The sequence below is a fragment of the Cyrtonyx montezumae genome, unplaced genomic scaffold (assembly GCF_038088225.1).
Source record: "Cyrtonyx montezumae isolate F1298 unplaced genomic scaffold, pur_monq_1.0 scaffold_2, whole genome shotgun sequence".
Lineage (NCBI taxonomy): Eukaryota > Metazoa > Chordata > Aves > Galliformes > Odontophoridae > Cyrtonyx > Cyrtonyx montezumae.
The window spans coordinates 66,110,191-66,130,576 of NW_027071936.1; the positions used below are offsets into that span (position 1 = coordinate 66,110,191).

A 20,386-nucleotide genomic window follows, 5' to 3' on the forward strand; every position below is an offset into this window, starting at 1 on the left:
ATCCCACCCCAGCTTGGAACTGGATGTGCTTTAAGATCCCTTCCAACCTAGGCCATTCTAGGATGGTTTTTAACATGACTAAGTAAGAAAATCACGCAGAGGACATCTGAACAGCACCAGTTTACGTGTCTCAGTAGGATACTAGAGCTAAACCAGGCAAGCATGAGAAAAACACACTTTTTTAATTCTGTCCAAGTTTTATTTCTAATTAAGAGCATCACTTCAGTCTGAGTCACGGTGCCCAGTGCTGTGCTGGTGCAGCCCATGGGACGGCGGATCCTGCTGGTTTTTTCCCTCTATGCAAACAGCATTTCTTGGTTGCAGGATGAGTCAAGCACGCAGCCCTCTGCTCAGGGAGAGAAGAGGAAATCAGCACAGAGCAGCCCTCAAAGCCCCCTCCCTGTGCTGCTTTTAATAACCTCAAACAACATGTCCCTCCTCAGTGACATCCCCCCCTCCCTGCTCTGTACCACAGCCCTGGGGTGGACGCGAGGCCGCCGCGTTGCTCACCACTGCTGCAGCAGATTCCTGGTGCTGCACAGCTGGCTCCATCCTCACCACAAGCTTTCCTTCCAGACTCGCAGGGGGTTGGCAAGAAGTTCTCCTCCTGGCACCGCAGGGTTTCAGAGGTGCCCAGGTAGCAGCCCAGCTCCTCCCCGCAGCAAATGCTGGGGCCGAAGCAGTGGCCTTTGTTCTTGGGGCCGCAGGGCAGGCACTGCTCGGGGGCATTGGGGAACAGTATTAGAGGGGTTGAGCTTGATCTGTCTGCCATCACATCGTGTGTGTCCTCCCCTCGCTCTCAGCTCTGTCCTTGCACCCAGTGGTGTCTCTGAAAGTCTCTGGGTTTGTTTTCATGTATGTTTTGAGGAACGGCAGAAAGACGTTGGTCTTTTCTGCCAGGTAGCAGCGATAGGATAAGAGGGGATGGCCTCACAGTGGAGGGTCAGGTTGGATATTAGGAAAAAAATTCCCCAAATGAGAGAGAGTGGCACAGGGAGTGGTGGGGTCACCAACCCTGGTGGTGTTCCGGAGATGTGGCACTGAGGGATATGGTGGCGGTGTGGTTGGACTTGGTGCTCTTAGAAGTCTTTTCCAACCACGACAGTTGTGGCTTCAGTCAAATGACCGATCACACGCTGAATTCACCTCCCAGAACTTAACATTCTACATAAAAATGATGCCACTGCCTCACTATTGGGAAAAAGCACTGGATTTGCATCAGCATCCTGCTCCTAGGATGGCTTCTTTGCGACTCCCTTTCAGCTGCCCACCCTGAAATTGCTTTGCTTTGAGATTCCCCACTCTGAAACCCCATTCCTCAATCATCCCTGCTCCGTGCCCCTCACCTTGCTGTCTGAGAGGCTCAGAGCTGCCCGTGGGAAGATGAAGGGGTGGCAGAAGGAAGGCAGATGCTCTCACAGCCCACCCGGCCCGCAGGGACCTACCTTCCTGATGTCCATGTCCGGTACAGCACGCTTACCCCCGATGGGGCAGTTCTGGATGTAACAAGCCGAGGAGAGAGCCAGGAGCCCCAGCAGGCAGACAGTGATTGCCTTGTAGGACATGGCTGCAGGATCAATGCTTCTGGGTCCCATCCTGGCCAGCAGCAGTATTTATAGGGCCCCCTCCTAATTACACACGCCATCACCATCGTCATTGATTTCCTTTAAAAAACACAAGGCATTGCTTTCCACACCAAAGGGCTCGGTTAATAACTGGAGGTCGAGGACGTGAGGTCGGTGCTGTGGTGTTGATTTTCTTAGTGCTCGCTGACCACCGGGATGCACAGGGGCTGCAGGTGTTAGTTTGGGGTGAATGCTCCTCGGATGGCCAGGCTGGGGTTTTGTGGCTCTGTGTACAGCTTGGCCAAACCCTACGGGTTGGGTATGGCCGGGGTTTGGGGCCGTGTCCTCCTGGCAGCAGGGTGAATGGGGTGAGCTAAAGTGAAGCTCTGTGCTGGCCGGGATTTGAATCTCTTCTGGTGGGAGGAAAACACAAGCTGGGTGTGAAATGTGGTGCCTTGTCCTTTGTGGCTGTTTCTACCTGGTGTTAGGGGGTCCTCAGCGACATGGATGTCCCATCTGGGAGCGTGCTGACATCACTGAGCATCCCCAAACCCATCCCACCTTCTCAAAACTACCCAACCTCATCGGCAAATGCTTAAAAACCCAAATCTCCTCTAACTTCTGCCCTGGAGCCACACACACGTGGCATGAGCACAGCCAGCCTCCAAGGCCTGGATCTCCCTGCCTTTATTACTGCAATTAAGGGCTTCCTGACTTGAATAAATCCACTCACTCTGGACAGCAGCTTACGTCTGTGGAGACCGTGACCCTGGTCCTTCCCAGTGCCTGTTTAATTGGGGAACGCACGGCCCAGTGCCACGGGGCTGTCACCTCTGCTGTCCCCCCTGCCCTGCATCTTGTCTGCCACTTAGTGGGGTCATGTGGAGCGGGCTGAGGCTGCAGCTGGGGCACGGGGCTCCATACTAATGGGGTGGGATGGGGGCTCGGCACCGTGCTGGGATGACGTGGGCCAATGGGAGCACAGCTTCCCCTGGGTGCCACCTCCCCGTGGGGACATTATAAAGGCCAGCTGTCCCTGCACAGCAGTCACATGCCAGCCCAGGGGGACAGGCAGATGATGGGATCAAGGGACATGGCTCCTTCTGGGGACACAGCCCCCAAAACACCGCCCGGAGCAGGGAACCCAAAAGGGTAAGAGGTTCAGGCAGCATCTGCTCAAATAGTCTGGGGTTTAGGGGCGTTGTGGGAACAATATGGGAGCAGTTTGATGAGTGATGGTAAGATTGCTGCCATGGGGAGATAACGTGTGATCGGGTTCACCTGGAAACCCAAAGCTGCAAGCTTTGGGGTGTTTGGTTTATTGAGTTTTGAGGTATTATGGGAAGATAATAAGTGTGGTTGGGTTCAACTGAGAACCCAAAGCTTGCAGATTTGTTTTTTTGGGTTGGGAAGTGTGGGGTGGTTTTCCTTCCTTTTATTCCATTTAGGATGTTGGACATGGCCAAAGACACAAGTTGCTGACAGAGGGATGCGATGTGATTGATCCATACAAGATGCAAGCCCCAGAACCAAGCTGGCTGTGCTGGGACCTGGATGCCAAATCTTCTCAAAGGCAACGAAGCCCCAGAGTGCCCCAGAGCACAAGGAGGTAACAGCAGTGACATCCAAAGGCATGTCCCTATCACAAACCTGGGGACAGGGTGTGAGAGGGAGGTTGGAATCCATAAATGCTGGTGGGGCCCTGGGGTGAGGATGGACGGCCAGACCTCAGTTTGGTTCCAGGTGGGATTTTACCCTTTCAGCACTGGAGTGCACCCAGCTTATCAAAATCCCTATTGGATGGGAGCCGAGCCTCCAAAGTGGAAAATAATGGAAATGGGAAAATGGTTTTAGGGACTCAGATGAAGGCATGGCACCCACCCACATGCCCCCCATCCTTCCCATCCCCAAGCTCCCTGTGTGCCCTGGAACTCAGTGCTGTCCCCCTTATCCCCAACATCCCAGACAAAGCCAGCACAGTGCAAGAGGACTTTATTAGATCTGCTATTTACAACGGGGCCTGCTGATATCCCGGTGGCTCAGAGGCCGGGCTGCTTGCCCTGCTGCTGCCTGTTGGCCAGGTGCATCAGCCTCAGCAGTAGGTCCCCAGCTGCACCATCCAGCACCGTCAGGTTCTTCTCTGCTGCTTCTTCTGCCTGCTCACTGCCTTCCTCCAGGCACACAGTGTCCATGGCACATGTGTCTGCAATGGGGAAAGCATCACAGTTAGGAGCAGTTGGTTTGGGGTCATAGAATCATAGAATGGGTTGGGTTGGGTTGGGTTCGGGTGAATTGAGTTGGGTTGGGTTGAGTAGAGTTGGATTGAATTGAGTTGAGTAGGGTTGGTTTGAATTGGGTTTGAGTTGGGTTGGGTTGAGTTGGGTTGAATTTTGTGGGATTGAATTGAGTTGGGTTGAGTAGAGTTGGGTTGAATAGAGTTGGGTTGGGTTGAGTTGGGTTGAGTTGAGTGTTGGGTGGAGGGATCTTAAAGGTCATCTGATTCCAATATTGGAGTGGCGGAGTGGCTCGAACTCCAGCTTTGTCACTCCTGTTAACCAAGGAGTGGGGATTTTTTGTGGCTTATGTGCCCAGCAGGGGAATGTGTTGTGGCAGTGACGTGGGAGAGAACTCTGAGCCCCATCTCTCTGTCCCAGGCTGGAGACATCACTGCTGCTGCTCTGTGCCTCAGTTTGGAGGATGAAAGCTGATTTGGGGAATACTGATTTGGGATGATGTTATGTTGGTTTGGAGGACGCTGTCTTGGGGAAAGGCATCAGCATCTTTGGAAAGCACCAGAGCACCCACACACTCTTTGCAACCACCCGAGCCGCCCCAGTCCCCATTAACCCTTTCCACCCGCTCCCCAACTCCCACCACCAAGCATGAGCACCCCCAAAATCTCCCCCCAGACCCCGTTACCAGCACTGCAGCAGACACCGTTGGCCGCGCAGCGCCCGCCGGAGCCGCAGGGCTGCCCACCAGCCTGGCAGGGGGAAGGCACGTAGTCCTCCTCGGCGCAGCGCCGCGTCTCGGCCGTGCCCAGGTAGCATCCCAGCTCTGCACCGCAGCAGATCCCGGGCCCAAAGCAGCGACCCCTGTTCCCAGGTCCACAGGGCAGGCACTGCGGGGACAGAGCATCTTTGAGCACCCATCCTTGAGCTCTGAGACCCCATAGAGGACCCATTTTCTGGGCGCCGCACCGTGACGCCTGGCCTGTCCCCAGCTTTGCCCTGTGACACCGTGGCTTGTCCATGCTTGGAGTCCCCCTTTCTCCCCACTAACCCAAAGGGTGCTGATGACCCAACCAGCAGCTGCCAGCACCCAGCAGTTGTTGAGCACACCCCACAGAGCCCCCAGTTCCCCCCCCCCGTGCCCCCTTACCTGCCGCAGGGCTGTGTCACCCAAGGCCCTCTTGCCCCCCCGGGGGCAGTTCTGGATGTAGCAGGCAGAGGACAAAGCCAGGAGGCAGAGGAAGGAGAGGGGCAGCGAAGGCTCTGCCATGGCTGAGTGTGCCTGGAGCAGTGTGGGGAAGGCTGCCCTGCTGTGCTGTGTGTCTGGCACCGTGCTGTGCTGGAGCCTATTTATGCTGGCTTCCCGGGGGGGGGGGGAGAAGGAGGAGGAGAAGTAGGGCTGGCTGTTGTGTTGTTTTTTTTTTTTTATATATGCATTTTATTTTTTTTCCCCTGTTTTCTTTCCCAAATTGCACCCAAGTGAATCTGTAATCGAGGTGATTCAGTGCGGCAGCGCTCGGGGATGGGGCAAATCCCCTGAGCAGGAGCAGCTCCGGGGGCATGGACCCCCACCTGGACGTGGGGAGGGGTGCAGGAAGGGCTGAGAGCTTGGAGGGGGCTGCTTTGGGAAAGGAGGGGTTTGGGGGGGTGTGGGTTTGGAGGGTATTGGTTTGTGGGGGGGATGCTGGTTTGGGAAAGGGTGGTGGTTTGGAAGGTGCTGGTTTAGGGAGGTTACTGGTTTGGGTTTGGGGTGAGATGTGGTTTCGGATGATCTGGGGTTTAAACTGGGATGCTGGTTTGGAGGAGAAGGAATGGCAGGTTGGAGGATGAAGGGCTGGAAGATGCTGGTTTAAGGGAGATACTGATTTGGAGGACGAGGGTTTGGTGCTGCTTTGCAGGACACACGTTTAGAGAGGGATGCTGGTTTGGGAAGGAACGCTACTTGAGAGGATGCTGGTGCAGGGAGGAATGCTGCTTCAGGGAGGGATGCTGGCTTAGGAGGTGAACCAGTATGGAGGATGCTGGTTTGAAGAGGAATACCAGTATGGAGGATGAGGCTGTGGGGAGAGGCGTGATTTTGGAGGATGGTGTTCTGGAGAGGGGTGTTGGTGGAGGAGGGGAGCCGGTTTAGGGAGGATACTGAGTGGGAGGCTGAGAGTTTGGGGAGAGATTTGGAGGCCACTCAGTTGGAGGGTGCTGGTTTAACGGGGACGTTGATTTGAGGGTCGTTGGTTTCGGAGTGATGCTGGGCTGGAGGATGCTGCCTGGGGAAGGGATGCTAATTTGGAGGTTGCAGCTCTGGGAGGGATGTAGCACCGGACCCCTTCAGCATCCCTGCCCAGGGGACAGCCAGCCCCCAGCATGAATATTCCTGCCAGTCCCGTGTTCCCACTCCAGCAAAGCTGAGGGCGACCTCGGCGACGTGAAATTAATATGCAGAGGGGAATCAGGAGCCTAATGAGCATCCAGCAGCCCGGCCCCAGAGGTGGTGAGGAGGGGCTGTGGGGTGGGAGGGGACGGGCAGGGGGGGGATGATACGATCCCTTGGGTGCGTCCCTTGGGGGGTGTTGGTCCCGGATTTGAGGGCTCAGGGCGGTGATGAATCATTAAGGCTGTACGTTAATGACCACCATCGCTAGAGCTGGGCTGCCCTGCTCACAGCAGGTGCCCAACCCGCTTGCGTTTTGTAGGGCCGGGGAGGATGCGAAAGCACTCGGGTGGGAAAACTTTTCTTTCAAGAAGCCCAAATGTCATGGCTAAATTGGGCGTTTCGTGCTCATGCTCTGTCTCTTCATTACTGTATCGTAAAATTACATTAGCCAGAACGAGCTGCATTCAAATGACTCTGTGTCTGGAATGATAACGCGGGAATATGAGATTAAAATGTAATTATGCTCTTTAAAGTCAAGGAAGGTTAATAAAATGTTTTCCAAGTTGCAGAGGCTCCGCAGCCACAACGCAGAATCACTTATTGAAATCAAGGTTGGGGGGGCGGGGGGAGAGGGAGACAGGGAGAGAGAATGGCAGAAGTATTGGGGAGTCACTGTCGGGTCACTCTGGCAGAGGGGCACGTCCATCTCCTGTCTGGGGGAAGTGATGCTCCCCAAATTGGCCCTTCTTTTTCACAGTGCTTAGCAGTGACCCAGGCTCCTCCGCTCGGTCACCGCGCTCTGGCAGCTGATGGGGGTTAATGGTGGCCACGGGGAGGGGATGCAGGGGACGTGGGCCCAGCTGACGGATGGGGACGAGCAGCCAGCGAGGGCACAGGGCCACCAGCAGCTCTTCCCCAGCTCCCGAGGAGAAGACATCATCCCAAACCACCGCCTGGCAGCAGGGCTGGGTGAGAAACTCCTGGGCAGAAGGGATGCTGCTTCGAGTTGTGCTGGAAGCAGTGGGGATAGGGAAGAGGATGAGGGCTCCTTGAGCTCGGGGCGGAGGAGGTGTGAGCTGAATCACTCCTGGATGCTTTGCTGCGAAGCCAATGCTGCCTGGCACACCGTGGGGCTTTGAGGAATCTGATTGCTGATCATTTCAAGGTGGGGTGGGAGTGAGGGCTTCCAGTGTTGGCCACAACACCTCTAAAAGCTGCAAGGCTACAGCTCTTCCTTCCTCGCGGACTCTTGCTTTTTTCCAGCCCATTTATTCAACGCTCCTCCAAGAGATTCACCACACGAAATCATTAACACACACAACGAGGCCAATTACGACTCAGAGTGAGAGAGAACCTGACTTTAACCATAATTTTATTAAGGCTTAAATGTCTATCAGGCGGACGGGAGCCGGTCCGGTCACACGACAGAAACTGAGGGGGACGTTCTGTGCGATGCCATGACTCTCCTACAGGAGTCCACGGGAGCAGGACGAGATGGCTGCTGGGCACTCACACGTTGGCTGCTCTTCTCCTGCCCTGCTGCACTCGGAGAGGGGAGGGAGGTGGGGAGAAGTCGGGTTGCTCACACATTGCCAACCTCGAGGACTGGGCCTGGTCCGCGGGCTGCTCGTCCGATGGTTTGAATGGTTTTAAACCCACAGGTGCAAGCTAAAACTCACTGTCCAAAAGGCACCTATGCTAACCACTAAGCCACTGGGATGGTGGTAAGAGGGTGGGTGCAACAGGTGGAAATCAGTTCTGTATAAATACATATTCCTTGTTAAAGAAGCTATGGCTTTTATTATCCTCGAAATCGCTTTTTGCTCTGGTGCAGTGCTCTCACTCCCCCCCCACCCCCCAACAACTGCTCCGTGAGCACAAGGAAACCTCTCCACAATGCTCATCATCTCCCTACCCCACACAGACACACGGGACAGCAGCAGCTCCTGTTCTCCCCCCGAGGAGTTAGAAGTGGACCCTCCTGACGTCGTGCGTGGCCACCGACCTCTTGCAGCTCACGCACAGGATGGACAGAGCCTTCTGCTTCTCAGCCAAGCACGGGCGACACATGAGGTGGCCGCAGGGAAGCTGATAGATGGGCTCCGTTTTGAAGTAGGACGAGAAGGTTTTGCCACAGGATGTGCATCCCTGGGTCTGGCTGCTCCTGCTGTGCTCTGTGAAACCAAGAGGAGAAGCAGTGTGGTCAGGGACACGTGATGAGTGCCACCCTGAGCTGAGCACTGACGTGCTCGAGGTGCCCACGGCTCAGGGTCGCAGCCTCTTTTCTCCAAGCCTACCATCAGATTTGGTGGGCATGTGGTGGTGGGTTAAGGATTGGACAAGATGATCTTGGTGGTCTTTTCCAACCTCAGTCATAGAATCATGTGTGTTGGAAGGGGTCTCTGGTCCAACTCCCATCTCCTGCAATGGACTGGGACACCCACAGCTCCATCAGGTGCTCGGGGCCCCTTCCTCCCTGCCCCAAATGTCTCCAGAGATGGGGGCACCCACCACTTCTCCAATGCCTCACCATAAAAGTCTTTTTCCTCATATCCAGTCTAAATCTCCCCTCTTTTAGTCTGAAACCATTTCCCCATGTCCTATCACAGCAGACCCTGCTCAAGAATGTGTCCCCTTCTTTCTCACAGCCCCCCTGCAGATACTGAAGGGCTCCTGTCAGGATTCTATGATAGAAAAGGGAAGGGTCTGGTGCTCAGCAGGGGTTGGATCACATCAGCCTCTGCACCATCAGGCTCTTAACAGACGACGATACAGCTTTTCACTTCTACGAGTCTGAATTGGCCTCCCTTCTTCCTTTCCAGCACTTGAAGCAAAATCCCCGACTCCCCTGTGAAACACTGTAGGCATCATCTTGAATTCCTGTCACACGCTGCCTATAAAGGGCTACTCAGTCAACTCTTAAACAGCAGCAATTTAAAAGGGGACAGTAAAAAGCTTAATGGCTTAATGCCACCGTGAAACATCAAGAGCTATTCAGAGAGACAGGCAGCCACTGGGAGCTGCCCAGCCCCAGCAGCCAGCACTGAGCACATCACCTCGTGGAGGGGCACCCAGAGCTCCAGGGCTTCCAACACACAGCATCTCTAAATCTCAAAGACGTCCTTTTGGGCGTGCTAGAGCTGTTTAACAGCTGGCTTACATGAAAATCTGATGGGACTCTGAGAACCACCGTGGCTCAGTGGCCAAAGAGGGGCGTAGGAAGGCGCAGAGCAGCAGCACTACCCTCCCTATAAACGTGGTCCCTGTCCTCCTCTCCCATTCCCAGCTTACCAAGGATGGAGCCTGTGTTCCATGAAGTGCTGCAGCCCCCATCACCCTGCACGTGCTGCTGGCTCTTCATCAGCTTGGCTGTGAACGATGGCATGGAGCTGAGCGCCGAGTTCAAGGCAGTGTCCAAGCTCTCGGACAGTTTTTGTTCGTGGGAGACCAGATCTGCAACAAGAAGCACAAGTTTGAGAAGCGAGAGCTGGGAAAAGGCTGTTGGTACCCGAAAGATCTAGAAGCAACACCATTTGTTTTCTGATGAAGCCTCTTCCTCACCAAAAGTGTCGGGATGGGGATGTAATGCTTCAACTTCTTTGGGTCCTCGAGAGGAAAAGCCCTCCGCATTCACACAGCACCGTCATAAAGTCAGAAAAGACCAGGAAGTCCAACTCCATGCCCACTAAACCCCAGGTGTCCACATCCAACTCAACTTACCTGCACACACCTGACCCTGCAGCACAGCCCTGCTGCTCCCTCCAACCTCACGCAGCCATGAGACTGCTACCAGTGGGATTCCTGCCTGAAGCACTAACTCTGTTTGATGACACCGTGTGTTTTCTTGCAAGCTCAAGCACCCAATATGTGCTAATCCATCAGCTATGAGAAAAAGGACAGCTTCAAATCAAGCCAGCACATTAAGAGAAAAAGACATGAAACCCTACAGGGAAACAAAGCAACCTGAGCTAACAAGAGGGCTGTGAAACAGACTGCACACAAGAATGACAAGCTTAGAGGTGAGAAAGAGAGAATGAGAGTAACCATCACCCAGCGACAGCAAGCTGGGCTGAAAAAGAGGGGTTGTGAATGAGATGATGAGCCCACTCCCGTGACATCAATGCAACAGCCTCAAAGCTTTTTGGAGGCAGCACAGGAATCTGCGTGGGAGCCTCCTGACTTAGCAAGCTGGGCCTGGGCTGCCAAGACACTCAAGAAACACAAGCGACTGAGGGAGCCAAGGTACCTGTAGAACAGTCCATCTGGATCAAGTGCGAGTCACTGTCAGTTTTCATTTTTTTAGCACTGTTCTCTGAGGTAGATGTGACAAGTAAGTTTGTAGAAGAAAAATAAAGCGGCTGCACAGCACTCGCATCCATACAGTCCATTTTTCTTTTCAGAGAAGATGTTACAGAGGAAGGTACGAGCATTTCGGGGGCGTGAGCCCTGCCGAGCAGGTTGGTGCCAGGAATGCTGTGCTGTAAGAGGAAGTGATCTATCCTGGCCTTGAGAGTGGGGTGAGGTAGGGGCTGAGAGTGCTGGCTGAAGGCCACTCCAGTGAAAGGATCACTGGGCACCCTGCCCCAGGACGCCTCGCTCCGGTTGCATTTCTCCAAGGTGCTCTGGTCAATCACCTTCCCGGAGGGCAGGAGCATGGGGAAGGTCATGATCTCCAGAGTGATGGGGTCCAGGAACTCTTCAGGGATGTCTTGCACGACGTCCACCAACTTGCGGAGGGCCTGCTGCTCGCTGTCGTTGGTGCTGAAGGGCACGCAGTCACTCTCCATCGGCGTCCAGATCTCAGGCTTGAGGGTGCCAGCATCCTGGGTGATGCACTGCGAGGCCACCTGGAAGACGCCCTCCATCACCTCCTGTGGGCACGACTTGGCAGGCTGTGCCCACACCTCCAGCCTCTTGATGCTGGGCAGGCCACCTCCGGCCACGTGGGTGATGCAGATCTTTAAGTGCGACACGTTGCTCAGCGAGGAAGGCCCTTTGTTCCAAAGGTCTTGAGACACAGCGCCGGGATAGGAGAAGACATTTTCCATCTGATGGAAAGGAGGCCTCGGCTTGAAGCCTCTGTGGCCAAACGTCACTTTGCTTTGATTTTTTAAGACAGCTTTGCCCACCAGAGTGAAAGCATCTTTGTCCGACACAGGCTGACCGGTCAGACCTGAGAACTGACCCTCGGGGCTCTGCCAGGAGGTTTTATTGCATGAGGTAGAGGTGTAAACTTCGAGCCCGGAGAAGGCTTGGTATCCTCCGGATGAGATGTCGATATTAATCCTGCAGATCTCAATGTTGAAAGGAAAAGAGATGGTGACGTGGACTGGAGGCTTGATGAAGTACTCGCTGCGGAAACCACGGTTTCTCCTGGCAAGGTCTTCAGAGATCAGGTTCTCCACTTCGTAACCATCAGCAGAAATCTGCGTTGCAAGAGAAATCCAAATTTAAATTGAAGAATGGGAATGAAGTGTAAGCTCGTTTCACGAGTGGTTATGCCTGCAGGAAAGGAGATCCCTGCAGATCTACTCCCGCCCTCCTCCCAACCACACGGTCCCACACACTCTCCTCCTCTCCTACCCTCCTATGCACCCTCTGCCACCACGGCAGGCACTCGCAGAGCTGATTGACCTTGCTGAAAGAGTGGGAAACAACGTATGGTTGGTGGTATTGATTGAGGCAGTGAATGAAATCAAGGCTTGGAGGGGTTTGGTGAGCAGCAGGACGAGCGAGGCTGGGAGCAGAGCACGCGAGCATCTGGGAAACGGGAAATCTTGCCTCTTCTAACAGCGATGAAACGTTATGTCAGCTCACTGTGCCCTGTAAAACTGTGCTCTGAATCAGCCAGCTACAGGATCCCTGCGAAACCTCTGGAGTCAGCCAGCACAATGCCTCGTCCTGCTCCGGGGTCAGCCTGCCCAAGGCTGAGAAAGCTCTTGTGTCAGTCCTCGTGCTACTGAGCAGAGACCGCTCAGCAAACGCTGTCAAGCGATGCACAGCGTACGTGGCAAGGGGGGAGAGCTGAAGCATTGCAGGGAAAAGCATCTAGAGTCAAAGCACGCACGTCTGTAAGCACATAGCGTCGCCTCGTTATGAGATCCTGCAGAATTAGGGCACTTTCCTCCAAGAATTAGCGTGTGTCACATCACAGAAGGCCACACAGTGTTCTACCACTAACTAGCAGAGTTAGTGTTAATTAACAGAAGCACGGAAAGGGCAAACCAAATTTTGCAGAGCAACATCCGCCCACTGGGAAATCTCTCCGTACCGAAAAGGCACCGAGCTTTCAAACACCGAAGCACAAAAGGGGATCCAGGTTCCCAACACAAAAGCTCCAAGCTCGGAACGGCAGCAGCCCTCAGCCCTCCACCTCCCAGCTCCCTAAAGCACTGAGTTTTCCAGTTTTACCTTGTTGCAGTGAATTCTTGGCTTGAACTGTGGGAGACAGACGTTTATTACCATCTTTGCAGTCGGAGGGAGCTCAGTTTCTGAGCATCAGATTCAGCTTTAAAAACAAAACAAAAAGGCAAAAAGCATCAGTGATCTGTGAGAAGGACCTCGTGATACAGCACCTGTATGAATCACAAGCTCGGGGGCTCCTAAAACACAGCTCAGATCCGAGTCTGGGAGGTGAGGCCAACATTAACTGTGGAGAGATGGAACTGGGAGAAAAACACGTTAAAAACATTAAGTAGTGAAGCCCTGGAGACACATCAAAAGCCAGAAAATGGTTCTTTTTACTGAAAACCTCGTACCTGTGCTTAATGTAGATGCTAAGATTAGATCTGAGAGCACAAAGCGTGAGCTTCTGCAGCCCCACAGAGCAGATCACAGTATCAGGGGTGAGAAGTGGAGGCAGGGCCTGCCTGCACGCCAGGGTAAGAGCAGCCAGCATTCCCAGTGCTGCCACAAGGAGACGTGGCTCTCCCAAGGGCTCAGGGAGCATTGGGGTACGGGCAAAGATGAAGCACCAATATGAATAACCACTACTGAATAGCTCCAAGGGAGCAGAGGGCATTTAATAGCTCTAAGGGAGATGATCTGCCTCCTGAATGATGATTCCTGTGACAACGTTCAAGTGAACACATCATCTTCTTCACTGAAAGAACGTGACTGGCATTGGTTACATCCAACTCCTTTTCAGAATGAAATTAGCTGTGAGGCAGGAGCTTTAACCTTACATCAACCTCAGTTTTAATATGTCACTGCCTCGGGCAACCTCAGGAACCTCCTGCTTCCTTCAAGGACGAGCTGCCTTTTAATGGTTCACAGCCTTTTAATGGTTCACAGCCTTTTAATGGTTCTCATGTGCTGCTGTTCAGCATCTGAGGTACAGCTCGGAACTGCAATACGGTGTGCAGAATGGCTCAGGTTGGAAGGGACCTTCAAGACCACCACATTTCAGTCCCTGTGCTGTAGGCTGAGTTACATATTCAACGTGCTCAGATAAACACGGAGTCGTTAATACTGGGAAAGAGCTCAAAGATCACTAAGTACAACCCCAACCCATCCCCACTGCACCAGGTCCCTCAGTGCCACAGCTCCATGGTTGAGTCTCCCTAAAGGGATGGTGGCTCCACACTCAGCTCAGCCCCTCTCCTACCCCACAACCTCCTCACTCCTCAAAACAGCGTCACACTGTGACCCATCAATACCCCTGTTTGTGCTCGGAAAGCTCCTCCCAAGCCTCAGGTTGTTCCTGAGGTCACATCCTCAACTATTACTCTTTTTCTACCAAGCACTTCACGACCTCTGGCAATGAAAACAACTGTCTGAGGCAGCCTGGGCAGCTGTGACATCAAGGAGGTTCTGAGCTGATGAACGCTGCTGAAGCACAACACCCACAGACCTGCATCACCCAGCAAAAACAAACAGCTCCAAGGACTCCAAGACCCCAACCCACCCCCTCCATGCCCACGTGTCCCTGAGTGCCACATCCCCATGTTTCTTGGGACAGTGACTGCACCACTCCCTGGGCAGCCCATTCCAGTGCATGACCGCTCTTCCAGGGAAGAAATCTTTCCTAATATCCAACCTGACCCTCTCAGGCACCACTTGAGGCCATCACCTCTTGTCCTGTCAAAGGTTACCTGGGAGAGCAGACCAACCCCTAGCACCTACCCCAAACATTTCCTATACATCGTGATACTGTTCTGCTCTGGGAGCAAACGAATCCATTAAGAACAGAGAGAAAAAAAGAAGGTAGCAATGGAAGAAAAATTAATATGAAAGTAGGTTTTATTTCTCACAGCAGCGTTTGAGGATTGATGTAACAACAAAGAGTGTGGGACACACGATCATAAGCAGAGGAGAAATACCCATCTCAAGGCAGACTTAGCACACAAAGCTTCACCAGCACTCTGAGATGATTTTGAACGAGCAATAAGAAACGCATTGGGGTTGGGGGAGAGGGGAAGGTGGGGTGCAGCAGCCCCCCAGCAAGCACAGCCCGGGCTCTTAGCCAGCCCTGCTGAGCAGCCCTGGGTTGAACACCTTGTAATGGAGGTAGCTCAGCTTCTCTGAGCGCGTGCATTTGAGCAGGGGGAACCACTCCCAGAAGGGAAGCTCCACCACCACGTAGCCCAGCTGCCGCAGCTGCCGCCTCTTCAGGCAGTGCAGCCCCAAGAGCCGCTTGGATGAGTAGCAGTAGTGGTTACGGTTGGACACCTGGATGGCCAACCTCACCCCCTGGGGCTGCTGGTTGGGCATGAGAGAAGGGGAGGCCCCAGGGAGGCTCCCTGATGGAGTCGTGGCTTGCAATCCAGTGCCTGTGAGAATGGGGCCACCCAAAAACGACACGTGTGGCGTTGGTGCTTTGTTCGACTCCTGTCCAGGAGCTGAGGCTTCAGCTTCCACCTCCGCAGGGGACTGGCTGTTAGACACCCCTTTGATAAGCTGAGCCATCAGGTCATCTGTTAGACTCACTCCGATGTCTCTGAGCTTCTTATCTGCAACAGCGTCGCTCGAGTTGAAGGGGATGGGATGTCCATCCATGGCCAAATGAACCTCCAGGTCACTCGATCTGGTGTGAGGCAAAATCATGTGGTTTTTCACATACTCGGGACCACCCAACATGCTCCTGAGAAGAGTCAAGGCTTCCACGATCTCAGGCCTGACGTAGATCTCCTTCTCTGCGAAATTCAAAACCATTTCAGTCATCTCTTCACAGAGCTGAGGTGCAAGACGGCTGCCTCGGTACCCCGGGCACTCAATCTCAACGCTCTTAGCGAGCGTGAACAGGTCCTTTCCGAGCTCATATTTACTACCCCTCACTTTGTGAACAAACTCATCCCTCAAAGCATAATCTATCAGCTCCTCTGGGAAGCGTTTGACAAATGCCAGGCCAAGCAAGCCAGTAAGAAGATGCTCTGGAAACTTGTCAAATTCATGGCGTTTTCGAAGCATCTGCTCTATTAAGCTGGAGTAAAACTCTTCCTCGTTTGGAGGTTCGTAGTCCAGGCACCCAAACGACCACAAGAACTTGGCAGCATCTTTGCTGCGGCAGTAAGTGACTCTGGAAGGCAAAGAGTTGGCCACAGCAGCCAAAATGCCCTCATCGTAGTAGTGCAGGGATGAACAGCTCAGAGTTATGTGCATGATGCCCTGGATGTTTGTCGTAGGAATTCGGGCAGGAACAACCTTCCCAAGTTTCCTCAAGAGGGGCAGGTGATCCATGCGAGCGGAGCGGAGCATTTTAAGCACGTTCACCAACGCGTAAGTGCCCATATCTTCCATCTCCCAGGAGACCCTGTCTGCAATTTTTCTCATGATGTGGTCAGAGATACCACTGACGGATTTGAAGAGCCCCAGGCAAACAGCACCCACCTCCTCCAAGGTGCAGGAATCCAAGTACTTTGAAATCACACTCTCCAGCTTCTGCATCAAGTCGGCCGGTGACCTGCGGCCTTCACCGATGATATAAATGAGCTGAACTGACTGAGGCAACGTGAGCTCTTTCCAGTGCATGTTGGCATAGCTGAACAAAATGCTCAGGTAGGAAGGCACGCTGCGCCCCAGGCAGCGCCAGCAATCTGCCACCAGCAGCAGCTGGTCCAGGTTCATGTCCCACACACGCCGGCAGAACTCACCCTCACAGGCGTTCAGCACAGGGTGGGTGGGTGGAACAGCCAAACGAACGCAGGCCTTCAAGATACCAGTGAGTTCTGAAGTGCTGAATGACTGGATATTCTCAATAGCACAGCAACACAGCGTGTTAAACCTGTGGTCAGTCATCAACTCCGCGTGTCGGTCCACTGGCAAGCGACTCAGCTTGCAAAAATAATCTGAGACAGTTCCTGGGCTGTGGCTGCCCTTGGATAGGGGTATGCTGTGCAAAATTGAGTCACCTTCTTCCAAAGGGAGAGTCTCTATAGGCTCCAATTTATTATAGCTGAGCGACCTGTACTCAGGCCTCCCCTGCTGGAACACGCGAGGGTCCTCCTTGGAGTCATGCACCTCTACTTTTTCCATTTCTGCCTCCTCCTTCTTGGTCTGTGCTGCAGAGAGCCACGCCGGTATGGTCTGCTTCAGGTGTGGTCTGGGCTCTGGCAGGGCACGTCTGACAGGTGGCAAAGCTTGAGAAGAGGTGGGAATGAATGTATGCTGAACCTGTGTGGTGCCAGGGCTGGAGGAATCATCAGCAAGAGCCTGGCTGCAGCTCCTAGCAGCACGCTGCTGGGAGGCAGCTCTGCTCTTGGCATAGGCAGAGGGATTATATGACACTCTGTAGTCCAAAGGGTCCAGCAACTGGATTGTGGCTGCAGACTCGGGTTTGCTGTCGGGTGCTTCTGGGTTCTCTTCCTTCTGCTTACTTGTGTTGCTTCCACCCTCGGCCTTGCATTTGGCTGTAGTCAAAAATGCAGTCACCCTGCTCAGCCTTGGAAATCTTCGGCGTATTAACACCGTAGCCATGGATCACAACTTACTGGGGTCACAACTGCTTCCAGGTACTGAAAAAAGGGCAGACGAAGAATGAGTGGCTTCCACCTAACACGAAGCACTTTCTAACCTATCCTTCTCGTTACTGAAAGTGAAGAGGTGGCAGTGCTTCCCCTAGTGAGAGCAGCTGTTTTTCCCTGCAAGGCTGTAACGCAGTCACTACTGAGCATCACATCATGCAAAGGCAGCTCAAGACAAGCACGCAGGTGGCCTGACACACCTGGAGACGTGGTACTTGGCAGGCAGGGATCACCAGCTACAAAGCAGTTACCAGTAATCTGGCAGAGAATGTAGGACTTTGGGGGGGGGGGGGGAAATCATCTCTTTATCCTTTTTTAAGAGACCCAAACTGCTTTTCTTTCATTCTCAGCAATGAAAACATATTTCAGTAGCAAAGTCCTTTAAAGCTGCAGCTGTGTGTATTCAAGCAGAGCATTCTGCTGCTTCAGTCAACAGTGTGAAACATCAACCACCACCCAAGAAGCTGTGGAGATATCTGTGGGGCCATTCTGCTCCTTGGCATAAGAAGTCAGCACATGAAGGCTGGGAGCAAAGAGCCTCCAAAACCAGTTCATGGAAAGGGAATCTGCAGCAGGAAGGAGAAACAGCCCCAGAACGATGTGGGGGAAGAGCATGCAAGAAAAGACAGATTACTACAAGACACTGCATCTCGAGGTGAGAAATGGAGGGGTTAAAGCTTTACTCTTCAGGCATGGGAGCCTTTCCCAGTTTCAGGGGGTGCCTTCCCAACTCCTGTCTACAAGCTACAGCAGAAAGGGTGAAAACGAGACTTCTGTCAGGAGTTAAGCCTCGTGCTGCCAGCATGCACAAGCTGCCAGATGAGCCTGTTTACAACGACTCAGGCAAGACTGAAAAAAAAAAAAAGCAGCGGGTCAGTGCTCTGTGTAACACACCCCTATCCCATCTCATGTGTCCAACACCAAAGATGCAGCACAGCAGGAGTTTTCACCTTTAAAAACCACCCGTGCCCTCACTGCATGGAGTGCACGTGCTGGAACCATAGGGTGTCAAGTAACCAGGAAAACCAAAGCCTGGCAGAGACACAGTAACAGTGATATGCATTTGTTCCTGTGCTCCCAGCACTGGGGGAACAAACCACACATGGACAACCCTTGAGTTAGAGGTGGATCAAGATGCCCTGTTAGAGCAGACAAACCCAATCCTAGAGCAGCACAGTGAGGAAGAGGCGTGATAAATACAGTAGTAGAGAAACTGCAGTGGGGTCTGGCTGAACACGAGCTGGATTTAGCTTCGAGTACAAGACTCACAGATGATTTATTCCGGCACAAAGGTGAAGTATCAGCTCGTCCCAAAGAGGGTAAAATGGGGAAGGAGAGTAAGAAAAGAGGGAGAGATGCTGAGGAGAGTCAAAGCAACAGCCCTTGCTCCTCGTTAGTGCCAGATGCAGAGTGCTGCCTGCTCGGGGGTTCCTTGCAGTAGCCCCTGCTGTTGCTCCTGCAGCAACTGCAAGAGCAACAGTGGGGCGAGGAAGGAGGCTGAGGGTAAGGGCACACACACACACACACACCCATTTGCTTTGCAAAGGGCTCAGCAGATATGCAGCATCACAACCACTGTCTGCAGAGAAGAATGGAGCAAGATTGGAAGGGAAGAGCTTTGGACCTATCCTAGAACAAAGCAGACTGGCTCAGTTTAGTTCTTTGAGGTCCCCTCCACCAGCCTGTGATAAAGAGCCAGGCAGAAGAATGGAAAAATCCCCTTCTGGCATTAGAAGCAACATCGTGACAGGCAGGAGAGATTCTGGAGTCAGCCCTTCCATACCTCTGCCTGGTGAGCCCAGAGCAACACTGCTTCCAGTGCTGTCAGCAGCAGCAAGAAAGCACTGGATTTCAAAGCTTTCCAGCTTATTACATTTTAATCAGACATATATATGCAATTTCCAGCTCTGTTGGCTACTTGTCTGCCACTGCTCTGCATGTCCTCCATTCAGTTTTCTACTATTGACAGGCAAGCAGCACTAAGACAAGCTACTTCTTTAAAACACTTTTTGCTGTTGAAAGGTGATGCCACCTACAAAACCCAGCACTGCTCTGTTATCAAAACCACTTCTCCCAGCACTGACAGCCCTGATTCAGAGAAAGAGAATCCAAGTCACAGCTTCTGCTCACCAGAGGCGAGCATTGCACGTTGCTAAGAATATCATCCATGCAGCTCAGCATTAAGCCCTGTGACGTCTTCCCAAAGACATTCAGTAAGTATATTTTTTTCCTCCTTCTGTCCCACATTCAGCAGAACAGTCGTGGAGAGGACCATGCAGAAAACAAAGCAGGAATTAAGGCAGATGGGTCAAGATGCTTCAAGCACCTTAAAAAGAAGCCAGTCCGTGTAGCTCTCTGACCATCTTCAAGTACCCAAACTTACGACCTACATTTCTACAGCATTTCCAAATCAATCTACATCTCTTTTCATTTTTCCTCCCTTCTTGCTACTCCCAGTTATCAGCCTCTCTTTCTCCTACTGCTGCACTCCTCATTTAACTGTGTCCAAACTCCTTTCCCTATCTGCAGCTACCCAGAAAACTGACTCCCAGTGACTCATCTCCAAAAAGGCTGCAAAGCCTTGGAGCTGGGCCCTGCAGGCTGCGAGTGCTCATTGTGGAGGTTGTTTGGGATGGAAATATCTTCGTGTTTGTGCTCGTGCCATGCTTACAGCCAAGTTCCTGGCCAACAGGGAGCTGAACACCAGGACAACGACATTCCTGGAGGGATGCCACGCGCTTCTGGATTCCAGCTCTGTGAGAGGGGATATAAGTGCATCTGAGACTGAAATACGTTCTTTGGAAACACCCCCAACAGACTCACTGTAGCACTGAGAAGTCTGTGAGTGATCCGGGCTCACAGACACATGCCCCTGATGCCACGGCCCCATTCTGGGTCCCTCCTGCCCAGCAGCCTGGCAAAGGGGAAAAAAAACAGAACGGGTCCTTTTCTATCTATTTTACCCCATCAGATCTACTCAGATGAGAATGGATGAGGATAGGATAGTTCAGCTGGAAGGAACCTTTATGGATGATACAATCATGAAATAGGGAAAGGATGCATCACAGAATTGTAGGGGTTGGAAGGAACCTCTAGAGATCATCGAGTCCAAACCCCTGCCAAGGTGGGCTCCCTAGACCAGGTCACACAGGCATCCAGGCAGGTCTTGAATGTCTCCAGAGAAGGAGAGGATCATCGCTTCCAACCCCTGGCTCCACACAGCACCACACAAACCAGCGGGACGTGCCGTGTCGCAGC

General features: G+C 53.0%; 4 protein-coding genes across 4 annotated transcripts; all 4 read right to left on the bottom strand.

Annotated features, from left to right (window-relative positions):
* Positions 1-286: 286 nt before the first annotated feature.
* Positions 287-1,565, bottom strand: LOC136048528 (neurophysin 1-like). The gene is made up of 3 exons (XM_065736177.1): positions 1,446-1,565; positions 511-715; positions 287-346 (listed from the first exon to the last, which is right to left on the bottom strand). The coding sequence occupies exons 1-3, from the start codon at positions 1,563-1,565 to the stop codon at positions 297-299; spliced, it is 375 nt and encodes a 124-aa protein (XP_065592249.1). The 3' UTR covers positions 287-296.
* A 1,975-nt stretch (positions 1,566-3,540) lies between these two features.
* On the bottom strand, positions 3,541-5,066 carry LOC136048527 (vasotocin-neurophysin VT). The gene is made up of 3 exons (XM_065736176.1): positions 4,947-5,066; positions 4,485-4,686; positions 3,541-3,768 (listed from the first exon to the last, which is right to left on the bottom strand). Exons 1-3 carry the CDS (start codon positions 5,064-5,066, stop codon positions 3,605-3,607), a joined length of 486 nt encoding a protein of 161 aa, XP_065592248.1. The 3' UTR covers positions 3,541-3,604.
* Positions 5,067-8,084: 3,018 nt separating this feature from the next.
* Positions 8,085-13,450, bottom strand: UBOX5 (U-box domain containing 5). The gene is made up of 4 exons (XM_065735976.1): positions 12,579-13,450; positions 10,414-11,593; positions 9,459-9,620; positions 8,085-8,341 (listed from the first exon to the last, which is right to left on the bottom strand). Exons 1-4 carry the CDS (start codon positions 12,630-12,632, stop codon positions 8,133-8,135), a joined length of 1,605 nt encoding a protein of 534 aa, XP_065592048.1. The 5' UTR covers positions 12,633-13,450; the 3' UTR covers positions 8,085-8,132.
* Positions 13,451-14,513: 1,063 nt separating this feature from the next.
* On the bottom strand, positions 14,514-17,199 carry FASTKD5 (FAST kinase domains 5). Its single transcript, XM_065735977.1, has 2 exons — positions 14,619-17,199; positions 14,514-14,587 (listed from the first exon to the last, which is right to left on the bottom strand). The coding sequence occupies exon 1, from the start codon at positions 17,079-17,081 to the stop codon at positions 14,628-14,630; it is 2,454 nt and encodes an 817-aa protein (XP_065592049.1). The 5' UTR covers positions 17,082-17,199; the 3' UTR covers positions 14,514-14,587; positions 14,619-14,627.
* Positions 17,200-20,386: the final 3,187 nt, after the last annotated feature.

Coding starts and splice junctions, on each gene's coding strand:
- LOC136048528 (XM_065736177.1), bottom strand. CDS start 1,565: ATGTCCTACAAGGCAATCACTGTCTGCCTGCTGGGGCTCCTGGCTCTC. Junction 716..1,445: donor CGGACATGGACATCAGGAAG/GTAGGTCCCTGC, acceptor GCCCCCGAGCAG/TGCCTGCCCTGCGGCCCCAA. Junction 347..510: donor AGGAATCTGCTGCAGCAGTG/GTGAGCAACGCG, acceptor CTCCCTGAGCAG/AGGGCTGCGTGCTTGACTCA.
- LOC136048527 (XM_065736176.1), bottom strand. CDS start 5,066: ATGGCAGAGCCTTCGCTGCCCCTCTCCTTCCTCTGCCTCCTGGCTTTG. Junction 4,687..4,946: donor GTGACACAGCCCTGCGGCAG/GTAAGGGGGCAC, acceptor CTGTCCCCGCAG/TGCCTGCCCTGTGGACCTGG. Junction 3,769..4,484: donor CGGTGTCTGCTGCAGTGCTG/GTAACGGGGTCT, acceptor TCCCCATTGCAG/ACACATGTGCCATGGACACT.
- UBOX5 (XM_065735976.1), bottom strand. CDS start 12,632: ATGGTAATAAACGTCTGTCTCCCACAGTTCAAGCCAAGAATTCACTGC. Junction 9,621..10,413: donor CCAGATGGACTGTTCTACAG/GTACCTTGGCTC, acceptor TTCTTGTTGCAG/ATCTGGTCTCCCACGAACAA. Junction 8,342..9,458: donor GAACACAGGCTCCATCCTTG/GTAAGCTGGGAA, acceptor TTGGTTTCACAG/AGCACAGCAGGAGCAGCCAG.
- FASTKD5 (XM_065735977.1), bottom strand. CDS start 17,081: ATGGCTACGGTGTTAATACGCCGAAGATTTCCAAGGCTGAGCAGGGTG.